The sequence below is a fragment of the Ctenopharyngodon idella genome, chromosome 5 (assembly GCF_019924925.1).
Source record: "Ctenopharyngodon idella isolate HZGC_01 chromosome 5, HZGC01, whole genome shotgun sequence".
In the NCBI taxonomy this organism is placed as follows: domain Eukaryota; kingdom Metazoa; phylum Chordata; class Actinopteri; order Cypriniformes; family Xenocyprididae; genus Ctenopharyngodon; species Ctenopharyngodon idella.
The window spans coordinates 22,137,221-22,153,744 of NC_067224.1; the positions used below are offsets into that span (position 1 = coordinate 22,137,221).

Below are 16,524 nucleotides of genomic sequence, written 5' to 3' on the forward strand. Positions count from 1 at the left end.
CATTCTCTCTGATGACGGTTGAAATGTTTAAAAAACTGACATTCATTTGATCTTAAATTCTGTAGCCTAATTTAATAAAATTGTCCATTAAATTACACACATAAAATTTCATGTGATTTCATATTTAATTTAAGTGACATTAAATGTCCAGATATAAACATTTATTGCAGTAAGGCTAAATATTGCCTTCTCCCTTAAAAAAAAATAGCCAACAACCTATTTTGCTCTTCATGTGGCTTATTTTGTGGTCTCATTGTGGATTTAGTGTGTGCTCAGTAATAAAAGCCATGAAAAACATTTCCACAGAATAAGGCCCAGACCCCCTATAAAGTGCGCACATGTTCAGTCTCTCATAGAGCAGTGGAGCTCATTGATTTTATTGTACTTTTCACCTTTTTTTTTTTTTAAACCTATGATATTTATAGGTTGTACGTCATCAGTGTTTTATTTTAATGCTTAGTTAAAGTGAGTTGTGATCCCCTGATTTTATTTGCAGTGAGCTCTTATTTACCCGTACAACTGGCGGCGTTCCTAAGGCTGTATTATTTAGTCCTGGCAGTTAAAGCGCTCAAGGACTTTCCCGAGCGAACTCTCCGTAAAATTACTGCTTACCCCGGCAAAACACCGTGACACAGCAAGCTCTCCTCGCATTACCTGCGACTGTGCCCAGGAGAGTACCTGACACGAGAGAAAGGGGCTGTAATTGTACTTAAAAAGGGAAAGCGCAGGTTGTTGTGATGCGCTGTACTGTAGCAACCGCCGCCTCACTGAAAACAGACAGCGCAAAATCTTATCGCGAGTTCTCAAGGTAGACGGGAAACAATTCGAGCAGCGGAGAGAAATTCCCACCCCCGGTCTGGTTCACTTTCATCCGCTCATTTATGGATAAGACGCGTACATGTCAGACTTGACGCTCTGATGTTCGGATACCCCGAAAGCCTGTTCGCATGCATTTTCGGAAAACTTTTCTCGTTGACGTTTATTAAGAGCCGCCTATGCGTCTCCGGCTGCGATTACACGAGCGCTCGTTTGATTATTTTTGCTTACACAGTCTCGCTCTGCGCAGCTCATTCGTGTCTGTCTGACTGGAACTTTTTCAAGTATTTCGTCGATGAACTTGTTGCGGTGAGTCCCCTTTAAACCCTCACGGCTTCTGTTGTGCTCTGTTTCTAGACTATTGAGGTTCCGGTCGGGCTGATGGAGGCTTGCGAGTCCCCAGACGCAGTTTTTCACGGACCTTACCAAAGCGTTTTTCAAAACGTGCTCGTTGGAAGAGCGAGTAACCCCGAGAGTTTGGACATTTCAAGCTCCAAGAAGAGCGGCTACCTGCAGGAGACCGCGTCGAGGGAAATGCGTATAAGCAAGCTGTCCCCCAGCAGAGGAATAATATGCTGCCCCGAAAAAGAGTGCGGGAGCAAGAGTTCAGTGATACAAGCGGCGGCAAACCGTATTAATTTTCTCAAGAGTTCAACAGGAAGCAAGAGCTACTCGTCTCTGTCATCTAGCGGCTCGGGCCGCGCAGAAGCCACCGAAAGCAGCGGCAATCGCGCAGGTTTCCTTCGGGGCGCTGAGAGCGGACAGAAGGGCTGCGGTGCAGCTGAAGTTCACAAGCGCGAGTTGGGCTCGGGCCGTGACGCAAGTGTGGCGAGTAGTAGTCGCGCATGCAACAGCAGCACCATTTCGGAGACAGCGCGAGAGCTGTGCAAAGCCGTGTCCGTGTCTTTGGGCTTAGCTATGGAGTCCAGCGAACTAGGCGAGGTGGGACAGCACCATGCACCGCCGCCACCGCCCCTGACCACTGAAAGTAGTAGTGATGACATTTATTTGTTAGGGATGCCTTTGCTCGACTGCTCAGTGAGGGAACTGGAGGCAGGAGCGAAAGACAGAGAGTACGCTCTCTCGGTGGGACGAGATAGAGGCTTAGAGCTGCGAGGCAGGGACAAAGTGCTCGGGATGTTTAAAAGTGGCGACCTGGTGCAGCTAGCAGATGAGGTGACGACCTTGCAATGCAGCAGCGCGTCTCGGTCACACTTACCCGCGGATGTGCAGGAGATGCATGAGTTCGCCAACCTAGGGGACATTGTCAACCTGAGTTCAGAAGGTACGGCAGCGACAACAGCATCGGATATGGACGCAACGCAAGCGGCTTCGTGCCAGTTCGAACAACTGTTGCCCGCGAGCATGGCCCATTTCGTCCACCCGGAGTTCGAAAACGGACCGAGCCACAGCTTCGCGAAGCCCGCGGCGATGTCCGGGGAGTTTACGGGGCCCGTGGAGGATTACGTGAATCTCTATAACGTCAAAATCAAGGCAGAGATGATGCCCCGTGAACTGAATGACACCTGGGCGTACCCGCATAGGTACACTGAGGACAGTAACGGTCAGCACGGGCCCCCAAAACAGAGGACCACTTATGCTTCTGGTCACGAAACGCCGTTTATCTGTAACCCCTACGAGTACGGCCGAAGCGGGTCTCTGGTTCCTCGGGAGCGACCTCCGCCAGAACAGTGGTACCCGGGCGGGATGTTGACCCGTTCCCCGTACCCTAACATGCCCTGCGTAAAAAACGAGGTGGGCGAATGGCTGGATGTATCATCGTTTACGGATGGCAGGTAAGAGGGAGCACTGCTGTTTTTTTTATTTATTTTATTTGCTACAACCAATTAACTTTGTTGAAAAAGTTCATTAATTGCACATCGACATTGAATGGCGTTCGGCAAATAAAATAAAATAGAATAAAATAAAATAACACGCGCTTCTTTATATCCCGAAATGCGACCGTACGGAGGACAATTAAAGAGTTAGGAGTTTGTGGAAATATTTATTTATATATTTATTTTAAGTTGATCAATGAATACATAACCGAAATGAGCAAGAAATAATGCACATGATCTATGGACATTTTGAAAAACTAATTGTGAGTGCATAATTAAGTTGTTAATGGATTTTCAGTCTGTACAGACCCAGGGACCCCCCCATCCAGATTCTCAGCCTCCTAGGGATCCCCGTATGAAAAGCTTGATTTTCTTGATAACATTTTATGATAACTTTAAATAAAATATTAACAAAATGTTACATTATGCTCTTCATATTATTAATTTGTTTAGATACATATGTTGTGAAATACTTTTTGAAAAGTTTTTGTTTTAAATATTTCAGCCCATGTAGTATGTTCACACCAACCCCTGGTTTCTTGTGCCATTTCAGTTCCGGATAGGAATGTTCTTTTAATGGATCAGGATCAGTTAGCTTCAGGACCATTTTATTAGCTCGGAATTAAATTTATAATTCCTTAATGAAGCGTTAATTTGTTTGAAGTTCCTTTCTTTATGTCTGCAGCCAAGTAAACCAGTACGCAGAGACAGCTGTACACATTAAAACAGACTCAGAGACTTAACACAAAGGCCAGCCTCCTCCCTCAGGGTTGCTGGGTTCCAGGGATACTACCATCAAGGCAACCCCACACGGTTGTGTCCAAATGCAAAAACACCATGCCAAGAGTCTCAAAGCTCCTATCATTGAACTTTGCTGTATCCTCTTTCTATTTTATTCACGCATTTAAACGCTCAGAAACTATACGTGAAAACGGCACTTTTTGATTCACACACAGGTCCAACTGTCGGGTTATGCATTTCAATTGACAGGCTTTACTTAAATTGCATTGCTTAAACTGATTAGGCATCTATAACTTTTACAATATTAGGTTGTTTTGATATCTCAAATTGTCAGCATTTGTGGTTTTACCATGTGTTAAGTATGAATACATCTAATTTGACTGAAAGCTGACAGCTGACAGTTTAGCTGGTCTAAAAAACTGGTATCAGTCAGAACTGCTCCGGCTGGAACAAAAGCAGGACATTAATAAGAAAATATGCGGGAGGCTGAAGTGAAACTACCTTAAGAGTACTGAGAAAATTAGAAACAGTTGCATGTCTCTGCATTCGTCTAAAGAATCTGAGCGAGAGTTGGTGCTTCAATCTGAGGCATGGTTAAGCGAGTGTTTTGTCCGAGGCTGTTTTAGTGTATACAGTGTGTTTTATTCCTGAAAGGAATTTGAGCTTAGTTGTGTGTGTTTAACCTTTGAATCTTTGGGGTTTGAATCAGAGGCAACACCACTTGATCTTTGTAAAAGAAATACGGTTTCAGACACCAGCCAGAACATGAAACTGGCACACACAGACCCAAATAATGAGACAAAGTGTGAGAGACTTTACACTGGACTTGACCTGATATCACACACAATAAATCTTCTGAACATGAATCTTAGAACATGAAGCCACATTTAGGCGGAAAAAGTGGTCTGTGAATACCACAATAAAGTTTGAGGGGTACACTGTGTTTATTTGAGTAGGACTTGTTTGTACTTATATGTACAGTATTAATAGTTTGTGATGGTTGTGGTAGTCTGCTTGACCACTTACTGTAGTTTAAGGTGTTTTCTGTTTTTCTTTTCTAAACATTGATCGTTTTAATAAGCAGTGAGTTTGACGATTGGATGGTGCAAAAAACCAAAAACAAAGACAGACTGATGACCACGCAAGATAGCTGAGTTAGTGGTACATATTTGTTCGTATTTATTTGTGTGTCTATGAGCGGAAGAAACGGACAAAGAGGGAGGGAGAGAGAGGCTGGGGCGGGGGCGGGGGTGGGGGTGGGGGTAGATGGTGGGGTTGTGAAAGAGTTTTTGTGTACACGTGCCTCTGTTATGTAATAATCTGAAGTACACCTTGGTCAAATTTATTTCTGGTTAAACAGCATTCCAAATAAGGCAAAGGTTCCTTACAAAACGTTATAGTAGAACATCACATGGGGCTTGTACCAAGAACCCTGTAAAAGAGTACACTGTAGCCCCATTGCACTAGAGTTCTGAGAACCCTCTGTTGTCAAAATGTTCTTATTTCAGCTTGGTCTCATTGTTTATTTGTATGCAACATTTACAGGTACAAAACATGCATTTTTGTACATTTGGATAGATGCTGAAATGTAAAATATGGACGTATTGACAACATCTAAAACATTATTAAACATTATTACATATTTACAGCTAACGAAACATAAAATATTTATGAATCTTTATATTTGTATAGTTACACTTTTACCATTTTATAGATACATCTTAGATCCCTTAACTCTACCCCCAAACCTTAACACAACCTTTTTACAGAGAATATAAAAAGAAAACGAAATGGACAGAAATATGTAGTCCTACAATGACAATTTTAGTAACAGTATAGAATGAAAAAGATATTTTAAGCTGCTAATCCCACTCCTACCTCTAAACCTACCCATAACCATTTCTTAAAAATATGGGTAAGACTTTATTTTGCAGTGTCCTTGTTACACATGCTACGTTTAGTTACTATAGTCATTACTATAAATTGTGCATAATTACATGCAACTAACCCTAAACCAAACCTTAAGCCTAACCATAACCCTATATAGTAAGTACATGTTGTTAATTCTTATTACTTAGTACTTAAATGTATAATTACACTGTAACATGGAGACCTTAAAATAAAGTGTAACCAAAATATGTAAAGTATATAGAAAAACAACAAACAGACAAGTCTAATAACGGTTGCACTTTATTTTACAGTAAGTGTACTTGCGTGTACTAACGTAATAAAATACTGGGTAATATAAGGTAACTACAGGGGTTAAGGTTACGTTTAGGGGTAGGTTCAGGAATAGTAACTAGTTATTAATCAGTTATTGTAATTACTGTAAGTACATCGTATTTACATGGGGAACATAATATATTTATTGCAAAAATGTCAAACGCGGTACCAAAAGTATAGTCAAAATGACGATGTGTTGTGGTCACAGTCCCCTCTGGCCAAATATTACAGTTTTGTATGAGGTAGAGAACACAATTTTAGTTATAAATCGAAAACCTTATCCTGATCAACTCTGTGAAGAGTGGATCTTCTCTTCACAAACGCATATCACCCAAAACACGGCATGTCGCAATCTGTGACAAAGCAGGCGAGAGCAAACGAGCTGTTATATCACTGCTGTAAAACCTGTCGTAAATCTTCTTGAAGTGGCAATTTTTGTATATATAACGAGTGCGGGACTTGACGTTTACAGTCGCTACAGAGAATAGAGATGAAGATCACTGAATAAAGGCTGGAATTTGGGTTTGTTCCTCATAATCATATGGATTCTGAAGATTTGGATTACAGCGCACAAATAAAATTGATTCCTGTTGTGATTCTATATTGCATTTTTTGGTGTATTTTATGGTTCTATTGTCAATCACAACATGTACAGGCCTACTGAGAAAAAGCCTTTTGTATCCCACAGCAAACAAAACAAATATTGCATGATAAGTAATAGTTAAAATATTACAGAAATGTTATTCATTAGGTAAAGTCTTGTTTAACATTTTGAGTTGTCACACAGAATGAAATCTTACAGCCCTCTACAATGCGAGTAAATCACTCACCAAATTTCACAGGAGGCGACTAAAAATGTATTTAATTAGCCAATGGCTAGTAAATTGTACAATTGCAGTCATTTGTAATTGAGTTAGAGGCAAAAAATAAGTTTAGCGCAGAAATAATTTAATTGCCTACTGAGCTTTATGCACCGTCTGTCGCTTTCTCTAACATACACTCACTGTGAGAGAAAGAGAGAGCACAATCAGGGCTTATTGACAGAACTGTCTCTGTCCCAATCGGACTACTGGTGCGTTGCCATGAAAGTTTATCATTTGCATGTGTTTTTAAGACTTGCCAATTTAAACATTCAAGCGCAAGAAGACACGAAAAATAACTTGGTCGTGCGGCGTGAGAAGTTTTGTCTGTGCAAACTGCACATCCGAAGCGTGTGCCCAAAAAGCCTCATCTATTTATGTAGAATGTTTTCATTTGCATTGTTTTTGCATTCCATGTAAAAAGTCTGGCAAGTAAAATAAAAAATGTAATAGCCAATGGCGACTTGAGCTTCAGTGTGTCCTAAAGGGTTGTCTTATTTCATATTAATTAAAGTCCCCCTGAAATCAAAATGGAACTTTTTTAGCTTTTAGTATGAATATGTTAGCCTTAATGTTATGAATAAGCTGGTGTGTTCCAAAACAATGACAAAATTCGCATTTAGGAGATATAAGCATTCAAAACTTACAGGCTCTCATCGCACTTCGGCTTCTCATCAAATCTTCTGTCCAATCAAATGCTCTCTAGAATCTGAAGCCCCGCCCCCTACTACACTATTAACAGACACTGAAGCTGCGGCTGAAATTGGTCATTTGTTCACACATTTACTAGTTTCTACATGCACTATATAGAGAATAGGGAACGATTCAGACAGTGTAAATATGCTTTCCATTGATGCGAATGAAGTCCATTTTCGCGTTAGTATAACGTAAATCGCCGCAGTGCGAGCACAGTCTGCTCTGGCCCAGGGACACGAGAGCACAGAGCAGATCATATCCGCGAGTTGGCTCAGACCACGAAAGGTATCGGACACATTTAAATTCTGCACAGAATGCTATATTTTAAAGTGATATAGAGGAGATTAGGAGGATAAACAGTTAGATATTAAAAGGAAACAGAGGTTTTACTGAGTTTAACGGCTCTGGCCGAGCTGTGATGTGAACGAAACGCTATTGGCTATTTTAGAAAGGCGGCGGGGCTGTTTGATAGATCGTCCTGTCTTCCTGTTTCAGGTGAAATTACGTCAACACATTGAATAATGCTGCGCGTTCCAAGACACTTCAGCGGGCCTTTAAACGAGTAAACTGTGTTTAATAAATGCAACTGAAAACATAATGTCATTGACATGACAATTGAATAGGATCAAATTATTAATGCCAGATTTCACTATTCACATTTGTACATCAGTAAAGTTGTTCATACGTAAATAATTTAAGTTTTAAATGCTGTCAATACTTCAGTATTGTACGTTTCAGTGCCTATGCAAACATAAGTAAATAAATGTGTGGTAGAACCACACTTTACATAAGAATTCTCATGAGATCACATTGCTTATTTGCATTGAAGATTACTATTTTAGATGTAGTTATAGCAGTCATATTTAAAGTGTGTCTTATGTGCTGAACTACAGTGCAAAAGGCATTAAAGACACTGACAGTGCTTAGAACAAATGATTGCTTAAAGAGATAGTTCACCCATCAATGACAGTTCTGTCATAATTGACAAAATTCGTGTCGTTTTAAACCCCTTGACTTCCTTTCTTCTGTTGAACACAAACTGCATTTTAAAATGTGTTTTATTTGTCCATATAATATAACTCAGTTGGATTCAGTGTTGTCTAGACTTCAGCATTCTTCAAAATACCTAATTTTCTGTTCCACAGACGAAAGGAAGTAAAGCAGGTTTGGAACAACATGATGTAAATGAGGACAGAAAATGACAAAAATCAGTATGCTTGTCATTATTTATCCACCCTCATGGCGTTTCGAAACCCTATGTTGTTTATTTAAGGAGAACTTTTGTATAATCTTTATAAAGCTCTTTCCTATACAATGGTAGTTCATAGCAGAGATGGGCACTTGAGTTAGTGACTCGGACTCGAGTCGCATTTTAATAGACTTCAGACTTGACTCGGATTCGACCTGAAATGACTTAAGACTTGACTCGACACAAAAGACTTGAGTCATTTTTAAAATATTCACAAGTCTTTTACCCTTCAAGGCTTTGTTCACCCAAAAATGAAAATTCTGTAATTTATTACTCACCCTCATGGCGTTCCACACCCATAAGACCTTCGTTAATCTTCGGAACACAAATTAAGATATTTTTGTTAAGATCCGATGGCTCAGTGAGGCCTCCATAGCCAGCAATGACATTTCCTCTCTCAAGATCCATTAATGTACTAAAAACATGTTTAAATCAGTTCATGTGAGTACAGTGGTTCAATATTAATATTATAAAGCGACGAGAATATTTTTGGTGCGCCAAAAAAAACAAAATAATGACTGATATAGTGATGGCCAATTTCAAAATACTGCTTCAGGAAGCTTCGGAGCATTATGAATCAGTGTGTCGAATCATGATTCGGATCACGTGTCAAACCGCCAAACTGATGAAATCACGTGACTTTGGCACTCCGAACCGCTGATTCATAACGCTGATTCAAAACGCTCTGAAGCTTCCTGAAGCAGTATTTTGAAATTGGCCATCACTATATCAGCCGTTATTTTGTTTTTTTTTGGCGCACCAAAAATATTCTCGTCACTTTATAATATTAATATTGATCCACTGTACTCACATGAACTGATTTAAACATGTTTTTAGTACATTAATGGATCTTGAGAGAGGAAATGTCATTGCTGGCTATGGAGGCCTCACTGAGCCATTGGATTTAAACAAAAAATATCTTAATTTGTGTTCCGAAGATTAACGAAGGTCTTACGGGTGTGGAACGGCATGAGGGTGAGTAATAAATTACATTATTTTCATTTTTGGGTGAACTAACCCTTTAAATACTGATATAATAAATAACGAATTTTTGTTGTATTTGAATGGTTTTATAATATCTTCGTGACATATATTTCCCTATTTGTTGTGGTAGATCGGACTCTTGTCATAGAATTTGATTACGTAATGTCGTAAGAGTCCCATGAAACATGTCGGGAGCCACTGTGCTATGTTTTTTCGCTTGGGTTTATTAACATGTCAGATCGGCTAGATGCACAGAATGTGGGAAATTAAAGACACCAGAACGACATCATCAAATTTATGAGACATTGCGTCCACAAAGGTTAGTCACATTAACTCACATAGCTAGCTATTATACTGTGGTGTAGCGGCATGGCTCATTTGAATTGTCAGCCTGTTAAAATATGAACAACAACAAAAAAATCTAGACTTTAAACCTAGCACTACGTTTTATCAATCTTTTTGTATTATATGCAGCTTTTCTCTTTCTTAATGTGTGTCCATAAGAGAGAGATAGAAAGAGATGTTAATCCATTTATTACTTAAAGCTAATATTTTAACGTATCGCAATTAGCATGTGTAGTTTTCTGTTGACATTCTTAAACATTCCGAGGTTTGATATTTTCTGATAATGACTGTAGTCAATAACAACGAAGCTGTATAACAAACTGCTGTATAACAAACCGTGACTCACTGGCGCCATCTTGCGTCCACTTAGCGACTGTATTGAAAATGACTACTCGTGTTGCCAGGACGATTGTTTTGTACGTTGTAATGGATTATAAAGTAACAAGCTGGATGTACATTATCCCTTACATCATAGGACCTTAATTTCAAACAAAACAGATGATAGAAAGATCATATTATTTTCTCTATATAATACAACTAGGATAAAAAATAGGATTTGAGTATGAGAATTTTTTTTTTTTTTTTTTTATTGATTCGAGACTCGACTCGGACTTGTGACAAAAGACTCCAGACTTGACTCGGACTCCAGATAAAAGACCCGTGAACATCTCTGGTTCATAGTGACTGTCAAACAATAAAAAAAATAAAAAAAAAGCTTTGTGTGAGAAATAGAAAAAAAATAAGACCTTGCTCGATGCTGAAGCCTGAAATCTGCTTATTCACTGGACATTAGGCTTTCAACCAATGTGTTTTTGTCCAGTCTGATAATCCAGTTTCTTTATATGATGATTTGGCCCCTGAAACAGTGATGTACGGTACATGATGACAGCAATAATATTAAAATACAGACAAACACGGTGCACTTGGCAATTGAAGATGTATAGAGAAGCAGTTGTATTCTGTTGGAACATGTAGGTTTATAAACTTGTCTCTGGAATATTGCCATTTTGTGTATATTATAACCCAATTCGGTAACACTTTATAATAACTGCACGCTATGAATCATTAGTAAATAGTCAATTCATCATTTATAAAGCATTAATAGACATTAGTAAGCAGTTTATAAATACAGCTATAAATGCTTTGTCCTTGATTTATAAGAACATCTATAATGTGTTTAATTATTGTATTTTCATACTTTATTATTGATCAATTTATCATTTCTAAATGAAGTATTACATTATTTACAAAACAGTTATTTAGGAATTGTCAGTTGCTCATAAGATCTTTTAGGAAGTGTAAGTAAATGATTAATAAACTATTTAAATGTACATTTCTATATCTTATTATTTAGACATATAGTAATAGTTACTCTGTGTGTTAATAATGCTTTATTAACACATATTCCTACTGTATTTCATGATTATCAGGTAGTTATAAAACATTTAGTAGTTGTCAGTTAACTGTTTTTGTGAGCTCATCTGAAGTGAGGACTAGTTATGCCTCGTAAAGCTTTTACAAAGGCTCAGTTATTTAAAGGCTCAGTTATCTTGTAAACAGAAAAGGGAAACATACTCAACACAGAGTGATACAGAACATAGAAATATTTATTTCAAGATGCAAAAAATAAATCTGTACAACGGTACATTTGATATAACATGAAAAATAAACCTCTGCAATGTCAAAGAAAATAAAACTTCCTGTACACCTCCAGAAAACATAACTGTGCAGTAAAATGAAACTAAGCCTTTGCAATCTGATATAAAAATAAATTTCTGTAAAGTGTACACATTGCTGATTAAAAATTTACCAGTGCCAACACTGGATTACAGAAGTGCCAAAATAAAACAAATAAAATCGGACTGAGAGTTTGCTTTCTGAGAACCTTGCAGTGATTGAGTGGAATGAATGGTAAAGTATTGCAGTGTGAAACGTGAAGCAAGAAAACCCAGGATTCCGTTTACCCAGGGTTTACAATGACCCAGGGTTAACTATTTAATGTGTGAAAAGCCCTAATTTGTGACTCACTGTTTGCACTGAATTTTCACTCGGCCATGAACCTGAAACAAGAAAACCTTCTTACTACACCAAAATATTTTGCTTATTTTCTTCATTTTGTTGCTTTTTGTTAGTTTTGTTGCGTATTTTGTTAGTGTATATTCATTTTGTCTCTTATTGTTTTATTTATATTCACTTTCTTGCTTATTTTGTTCTTTTTTGTTCATTTTGTTGCTTATTTTGTTGACGTATATTCATTTTGTTAAAATTGTTATTTTTTATTTAACTTGCTTTTTTATTTATTTATTTTTGTTCATTTTGTTGCTTTTTGTTCATTTTGCTGCTTGTTTAGTTGTTTAGTAAATGTTTCATAAGTAGAATTAATCATGAAATACAGTAGGAATATGTGTTAATAAAGCATTTAACACACTGAGTAACTATTACTATATGTCTAAATATTAATCATTTACTTACACTTTCTAAATGATCTTATGAATTAACTATTTACTAATGCTTAACTAATGATTCATAGTGTGAGTTATTATAAAGTGTTACCCACAATTCTTAGCAAAGTAGTTTCACTGTTTAGTGGATGTTAATTTGTGCTTCCCTAATCCCTACCAGCCACCACTACCATCAAGAGCACATGGCTGTCTGGAAGCACATGACTTGGCAACCTTGCCATATGAAACCATACGCTTATGACCTTCTTTGAAGTGTTTAATATAAAGTGCTGCTCCCATGCTTTGATCAAAATGTGTTATACACTTTTGTCTGCTTGAACCTGCCCTTGCCATTTTTAAAAGCACTTTTCTTTTTTGCTATACTGTAAAGTGACGTCAATGATGAAGGTTATCCTTGCCATACTGTATCACGCAGTCTGAATAGTAATTCCTCCCAGTATTATTGATTTGCTGTCACATCCCTTACATTGAGATCCTTTGGAAGGCTATGCAGAGGTGAAAAGTTGCGTACAAAGTTGCTGAATACTGAATAAGTGGCGATAATGTGTAAATGTGCGCAGTTATATTAAGTGCTCATAGACACTGCATCACAGACCTGGAGAGATCCGAACAAGCCGTTTCCCCAGCTCAGCATGAGTAAATAGGCTCAGTGGACTATAGAGATGGAGTTTTGGGTTCTGGAAGTTATAATATATGTATGGTGCATTAAAAAAAATTGTTTCGAAAGAGCAAATTTTTCATGATTTATGAAATGAGAACTGACCCTGTTTACATGTTCTGGGTCTTAATGTAATCTGCATGTTATTAGATATAACAAAAAGTCTTCATAATCTAAGAGTAAAGTAAAAGAGTAAAATGGGTTGTTAATGCCATTTCCTGTTGACTTTAAGCAGTTGCATTGTAACATGAACACTACAATGTGAAGTTGTAGTACTAGCTTTTATAACATAACTTTAGACATAACTGACTGTGTTTATTAATACTCGCCAAGACGGGCATTTTGACACATAATTGTGTGTAATGGACTGTTCAAGCTCAAAATGGCACGAATTTTAACTAAATTCAGCACTCGTGCACTTCGGATGTGCGCCACAGAAAGCTAATAACTCACCATCAAGCACATCCCATTATTTCTTCTCATTCATCCATGTTTCTTTGTTGCTCTAACGTATTTAAGCAGTCCTGTGCTGCACAGATATATTTACATACAGATAAACTGTATAGAAAAATCTCTAACGATTGACATAGTCATATCGCCCAGCCCTACTCTGCGCCTGACATGCTCTCGTGTTCCCCTGGGGAGGCGCACCACACACTTTGAAAACCCCTGATGTAGTCTATATAAGAAACCAAATTGTCTTAAAGACGATTATCTTGGCAGTGTTTCCTGTTGTTGAACTATCATTTTATCTTAGTCAAGCACAATTTAACAAACATACAGATATACTGAAAAAGAGAAACAGTGATGTCTATGCAGCAGTCCATGGACACTGTTTCTAATTTATGGTGATTCAAAGATCTTTGTATTTTTGAGCTACTTTGACAAGTGTGGGCAACATTTGCTCCTGAGTGTTGCAACAAAACATTTACTCATTCCACTTTTATTACAGGCAAATAATGGATTATTGATGAAACCAACACTGGACAGCAACCCCATTCACTGGTTACTAATCAAGGGGAGATGATCCATATCAAAGGATGCAATTTGCTTTTATCCTGGTTGTTCAGATAATTCCGACATATAAATAAATATGTATACACCTTTATCTGATTGCAAATGTAGCATTTGTTCTAGCATCTGACATCGGATGTCTTGTTATAACCATTGTCTTTCTGTTGTGTTAGAGGTTATAGTGATAGCTTGATCAGATTCAGATCAGATTGTAGGTAGTAACTTACCCGTATGATTGAGACTATCTTCCCTTGATTTTCAGCCAATGAATGGGATTATTGTTTAAGGATTGGCTGTCCAATTAGGCTATGCATGCTCTGCAGGAAAAAGTGCTTACATGAATAAAGTCCATAACGGCTTCGAAGTAGAGTCGTCACGGTACCAAAATTCCAATAGTACCAATACCAATAAAATTTCATGGTTCTCTGTACCAATTTTGGTACCATAGCAAAAAGTGTTATTGTGCTTAATAACACTTTAACATCGAGCACATCGTGATCACCTTCTGAGAGAGGCAGGTTTCTGTTAGTCTCGCGTAGCCAGACCTTCAGACTGATGGCAGAAGGTCTGGACTCTATCGCAGCTTTCATTGGCCAAGGACCGCCCAAGAGGACGTTTGACTGACATATGATGCAACCAATCACAGTTCGGTTTGTTCCGCGTCATGTTTAGGGGCGTGAAATGTAAAGACGATAGTTGCGTCCGGAATCGCGTACTGTTGAGTGGGTACTACATTTGAATTTAAATTTACTTCACGACCGTTGAAAAAGTATGTTCTATATGGTACAAATGCGTGTGGTATGAATAAATTCGAACATACTACATCCGCCAACTCCATTCTCAAATCCTCTCCCATGGCCTCATGGGATAGTAAAGTGTCCATCGTATGCACACTTCAGAATCTCACCGGAAGTAGTAAGTCATCCGGGTTATTTTCGCCTATGGTTTTTCAAATACTATGAATTCGGACATACTACTCTGTTTGCATACTGTTTTTTGCGTACTATATAGTAGAGAAGTATTCGATTTCAGACGCAGAGGATGTCCCTACAATAACAGACTGGCGTGCATCTAATAAATTATTAATTTAAGAACGTTGTGCAAGTTTACTGCAACAATGAAGCCGCGAACATCATATACTTTTGAAAATCCAGTGTTTAATTGATCCTGGTAAGCAGATCCCTGTAAACATGATGGCGCTCTTCTTTCACGAGATTTGGCGTCACGGCATTTGTTTCAAGGTGAACCGTTAAAGAACGCGACACACACGTCTCCCGGACATCCTGTAGAATTCAACCAACCAGATGATGACTGAAAATCCTGAACTGTTTCCAGTTAAGTGTGCCATATGCATCACTATGCGTGGACGTGAGGCTGAGACTAGGTTTCTGTGTGCGCACTTTGGCAGTGCGCCAGTCGGCACGAGTGCTGCACCGAGTTCCTTTTCAGGACATATTGCACTTACAACTCTTTTTAACATCAAGCACGTTCCGCACTTTATAATCTCATTCATGCATTTCATCACCCTGAAGTGTCAATAGCACTATATATTTACATACGATAAATACGATATAGCAAAGTCTCTAACGATAGACATTTTATTTCGTGGTAATGATATATATTGTCATACGGCTCAGCCCTAGTTGGAACTATTTTACTATTTTATTTAACTATTTGAAAATAAAAATATTATTAGGTTATTAATTATGTTGATAATAATTATAAGTAAAAATAAGAAATTTAAAAAGCACATAGCCTTTTAATCTTTATAAGAAAACATCAAGTGAAAAAATAGTAATAAAATGAAGGACAAAGAAACACATACACATTATATAGAACAAGTGGCAGGTTTTAGTAGTTTGCATTTACACTCTAATACTTAATGCACATCTATTTTGACACACAGTATCAGATTGTTTTGTCCTTTTGTTGCTATAGTTATATCACTGGGAATCATTGCAGTTTCGGATTCAGTCACGCATTTAAATGGAGTTGTAAATCCAGAAACTTTGCAGTCTATTGAGCAGCATGAAAAACAAAACTTTTATTCAAATTGTATATGGGTTATAAACAGAAAGCGAGTAAAGAGCGCTCCCTTTATAATCACTAAAGCTGTGAATCGCTTAAGCCTGGTTTATACTAGACGTGTCCGCACCAGCTTGAAGGTGTGTGTGGCAAAGATGACATTATCGCGGTGTGGGCGATTGTGCGCGTTGAGTGCGCGAGACACCATTTTGTGTGGCGGTGTGCACGGCATTTTTGTAACTTTTGTAATGCACAGTTCCGCTTACGAAGATTCACGTCTTTGAGGTGACTATGGCCGAGCAGGTATGTCTGTATCGGCTGGCAACCAGTATGCGCTTGTCTAAATTAAATGCTTACGTTTACAAAATGAGTCTACAATAGCAGAAAAATAAGCCTTTTTAATGAAAATAAAGGTCCATTTTTAAATAATTTTTTTTAATTTTAAATATACAGTGCTGAGTACATCCCCTTTGAAATGTAACATTTTAAACAATATCTCAATGAACACAAAAACAATTTCCAAAATGTTGAAAAGACTAAGTTTAATATAACATCTGTTTATCTTATAACATAAAAGTAAGGTTAATAATATAACTTAGATTACACATTTTTC

The 16,524-nt window shown here is 37.9% G+C and overlaps 1 protein-coding gene across 1 annotated transcript in view; it reads left to right on the forward strand.

Annotated features, from left to right (window-relative positions):
* Window positions 1–282: 282 nt before the first annotated feature.
* The window catches only part of ar (androgen receptor), a 107,976-nt gene continuing 91,734 nt past the window's right edge, over window positions 283–16,524 (forward strand). Inside the window, exon 1 of the mRNA XM_051892930.1 lies at window positions 283–2,612. Coding sequence (XP_051748890.1) covers window positions 1,198–2,612 — 1,415 coding nt within the window. The 5' untranslated portion in view covers window positions 283–1,197. The remainder of the gene's footprint in view (window positions 2,613–16,524) is intronic.